At 60.5% G+C, this 4,009-nt stretch overlaps 1 protein-coding gene across 1 annotated transcript in view; it reads left to right on the plus strand.

The window, feature by feature from the left end:
* The window catches only part of KLHDC8A (kelch domain containing 8A), a 7,204-nt gene extending 4,594 nt beyond the window's left edge, over positions 1-2,610 (plus strand). Inside the window, exons 5-6 of the mRNA XM_015650422.2 lie at positions 1,780-2,238; positions 2,569-2,610. Coding sequence (XP_015505908.1) covers positions 1,780-2,238; positions 2,569-2,610 — 501 coding nt within the window. The remainder of the gene's footprint in view (positions 1-1,779; positions 2,239-2,568) is intronic.
* Positions 2,611-4,009: the final 1,399 nt, after the last annotated feature.

The following is a 4,009-nucleotide window of genomic DNA, read 5'->3' on the forward strand; positions in this document are numbered from 1 at the left end:
CCTGTCCGATTCCTGATCCCACCTGGAACAGATCCCTGTCTGATTCCTGATCCCACCTGGAACAGATCTCTGTGCCTGTCTGATTCCTGATCCCACCTGGAACAGATCCCTGTGCCTGTCTGATTCCTGATCCCACCTGGAACAGATCCCTGTCCCTCACTGTCCCTGGCAGTGGCACTGGGACAGTGCTGGCATCTCCAGGGACTGGGACAGCACCATCCCACCGCTGGCAGCTCCTCCGGAACCACATCCAGGGATTCTGGTGCCTCCCTGCCTGGCGCCGCTGTTGTACCCCCTGAGGAGCCCCCACACGGGCCAGGGGTCCCCTCCTGTCACTGCCACAGCTCCATGGGGACATCTGGAGCTGACCTGGCTCCCACATTTCCATGGGGACATCTGGAGCTTGCCTGGATCTCCACATCTCCATGGGGACATCTGGAGCTGGCCTGGATCTCCACATCTCCATGGGGACATCTGGAGCTGGCCTGGATCTCCACAGCTCCATGGGGACATCTGGAGCTGGCCTGGATCTCCACAACTCCATGGGGACATCTGGAGCTGGCCTGGCTCTCCACATCTCCATGGGGACATCTGGAGCTGGCCTGGCTCTCCACAGCTCCCGTGGGAAGGACTCCGGAGATCCCTGCGTGGCAATCGTGTCCCTGCAGCCATCCCGGCCGAGGTGACAGCGTGGGAGGCGTTGGGACTCTCCAGAGGGGTCAGTGCTGCCCCAGGGGGGACAGTGGTGGTGTCCTCCTCCATCCTGGGATCTGCCAGTGCTTCCCTACAGATTTTCCCCCAAAGGAAACTCCAAACCTTCAGCTGGATCCAGGGATCACTCTCTGCCTTCACAGCAAGGCTTTTCCTGCAATCCCATGGCACTTCCCTGGGATTCCTGCAGGAGCTGGAGCCCGGGGCTGCTCCCAGAGGATGAATTCCCAAGGAATCGCTCTGGCTCCTCACAGGTGGCACAGGACTGGCACAGCCTCTGCCTTTGCTGGGTGTCAGGTGGCCTCAGCCTCGAGATTTCCAACGTTTTTTAGCTGCTTTGGTGATTTGGGATCTTCGCTGGGAAAAAGGAGCAATCCAGGCACGGGTGGTGGCTTTGGTGGTGCACAAGTGACCGCGGCCACTGCCTCCTCTCGGTTCCGATTGCCTCAGGCACTTTTTGGGAGCTCTGTCCGAACTGTGGGGATGCAGTTCCAGCTTGGAGCAGTTTTCCCATTAAAAGTTGTCCATGGGAATACCCTTGGAGGGAGCTGGGCTGTGCTGGAGGGGTGATGGTGTGCAAATGTGGGAGAGATGGATCAGGGCAGGCTGGGATCATGGAATCAATCATGGAATCATGGAATCATGGAATCATGGAATCATGGAATCATGGAATCATGGAATGGTTTGGGTTGGAAGGGACCAGAAAGATCCAAACCCCTGCCAGGGTTTGGGCAGGGACACCTTCCCCTATCCCAGGCTGCTCCAAGCGCTGTCCAGCCCTGCCCCGGACACTTCCAGGGATGTGACCCCATGGCTGCTTCACTCCCACGGTGTCACATCCCTCCTTTAATGCACTTCCTGGGCTGTGGGGAGGGGGTCCCGCTGTCCCCACGGTGTCCCCACAGTGTCCCCACAGTGTCCCCGCACTGTCTGGGGCTGCTGCTGTCTCTGCGGAGCTCCGAGGACCCCGTTCAGAGCTCTGAGGTCACTGTTCGGAGCTCCGAGAACACCGTTCAGAGGCCTGAGGTCGCCGTTTGGAGCTCCGAGAACCCCGTTTGGAGCTCCTAGGATGCCATTCGGAGCTCTGAGGACGCCGTTCAAAGCTCTGAGGTCACCTTTTGGAGCTCCGAGGACGCCGTTTGGAGCCCTGAGAACACCGTTCGGAGCTCCAGGGATGCCGTTCGGAGCTACGAGGTCGCTATTTGGAGCTCCAAGGACACCGTTCAGAGCCCAGAGAACACCATTCGGAGTTCCGAGGTCACTGTTCGGAGCTCCGAGGACCCCGTTCAGAGCTCTGAGAACGCCGTTTGGAGCTCTGAAGTCACCATTCAGAGCTCCGAGGTCGCCGTTCAGAGCTCCGAGGTCGCCGTTTGGAGCTCCGAGGTCGCCGTTCGGTGCTCCGAGGTCGCCGTTTGGAGCTTCGAGGTCGCCGTTCGGAGCTCCGAGGACCCCGTGCGGCCGCCGCGGACACGGCGGGGACAGAGGGAGCCACGGCCGGGATCCGGCTCCTTCTCCCTGTTATTCCAGGTGGGATCCCGATATCCCAACGCTGGAATGACAGAGGAAAGGCAGGAGGGGATCAGGAAACGGGAAATGAATGGAAAGAGATTTCCCCTCCATCCCAATCCCCACCACAGCAAATCTCCCCTCGAGCCGCCTCTGCGCCAAGCCTGGCTGGGAACGAGGAATTTTCCTTTGTCCTTAAGGAACCTTTCCCAGCTTTTTTCCCCTCCTGATTCCCAGGCCCTGCTCAGCGCCGTGGCCGAGGCTCCGAGCTCTCTGCTTTGTTCGGCTGGAGCAGGGGGAGGAGGGATCCTTTGTTCAGCCGGAGCCTGAACCTTCCCCTTCTGCCTGCAGAAATCCTGGGGAGCCGGGCCGAGCTCTCATTCCTGGGAATGAACCCGCTGCAGGATTGATGGAAGAGGTGACAGCGACTGGGGAAGGACGGAATCAGAGCCAGGAGCGTCCCGAGCTTTCAGGGAGGGGCCAAGGAGCAGCTCTGAGCCCCCGTGGAGGGAAAAGCAGCTCCAGATCTCTGCCTCTGGATGAATCCCAAGCTCCCAACACCCAACAGGATCCCTGGGACATCCCTGGAGCTGCCGAGTGCCGGCTCCCCCTGGCTCGGGGGGGATTTTCCATCCGTGCAGAGGGTGAGGGCGGCATTCACCTCCCTCCCCTGACCCTTCCCAGGGCTGCGCCTCATCCCTGCCCTTCCCTGGGATACTCCTGCTGGGAACTGGGCTCCTGCGGGACACAGCCTGGCTGTGCAGGTGACAGAGATGTGACCTGAGCCGAGGTTCGGCTGTGCCAGGCGCTCCCGGCCGTGCCCGCCGGGCGCTTTTGGGGTGTTTCAGCGGTTTGGGGTGTTTGTTTCGGGCTGAGCGGCTCTGGGCGATCCCCAGGTCTCTTCCCAGAGCTGTGAACAGCAGATGGCATCCCTGGGCTGAGCTGCGGCTGGAGCTCCGCAGCCCCTCCCGCTGTCCTGGGCTGCCCTGGCCGGGGCAGCTCCAAAATCCCATTCCAGGTGGTGCAAGGTCCAACAAAGAATGCTGCGCGTCTCCTCAGGGGTTTTCTTCCCATGGAAAGACATCCCCGACACCTCCCAGAGGCTGGGACAGAGCTGGATTTGGATCCAAAGAGTCCCTGATGCTGCTGCCCAGCTCCAGTCCAGGAAAAATCTCCGGGGCTAGGTCTGGTGCAGCTCCCCGAGCTCTGCAGTCATTCCCGTGGGATGAGAGACCCGCAGAGCTCCTTTCCCTGGATAAATGTTGGGTTTGTCACAAACCTTCCCCCATCCCTGGGGGCTGCAGGAAGCCCTGGGCCGGTCCCTCTGTCCCAGGCAGCCCCCGGGACCCTCTGTGCCTGCTCTCCTTTATCCCAACCCAGCCGAGCGCTTGGAGTTTTCCAGGCACAAAAGGATCCCGGAGCGGCCCCGGCCGTGTCCTCGCCTGAACTCCCCACGCTCGGAGTTTACTGAGAGGCTTTTCAGCCTCGGTGGCTGCTCCGACACAGAGGGCTGGGCTGGCCCTGCTGCCAAAAATCATCGGTTATCGGCCCCGAGCAGGCTTTGTCTGCACAAACAGGAAACTTCCTGAAGGAACAGCTTCCAAAGGATCCGGTGGCGGAGCAGAAATGATTCCTGCACCTCGCTGTGGGCCCAGGACACGCGGCTGGGCTGGTCCTGGCTGTTGGGGACAATGTTTTGGGGGTTTTTTGTTATTTTTTAAAAATTTTTTTGAGGGGAATTTTGCTTGTTTTGCCTCTGAACGCCTCGGGGTTTCTGCAGCCCCATGTGCCC

This window comes from Parus major, chromosome 26 (genome assembly GCF_001522545.3).
Source record: "Parus major isolate Abel chromosome 26, Parus_major1.1, whole genome shotgun sequence".
Classification (NCBI taxonomy): Eukaryota; Metazoa; Chordata; class Aves; order Passeriformes; family Paridae; genus Parus; species Parus major.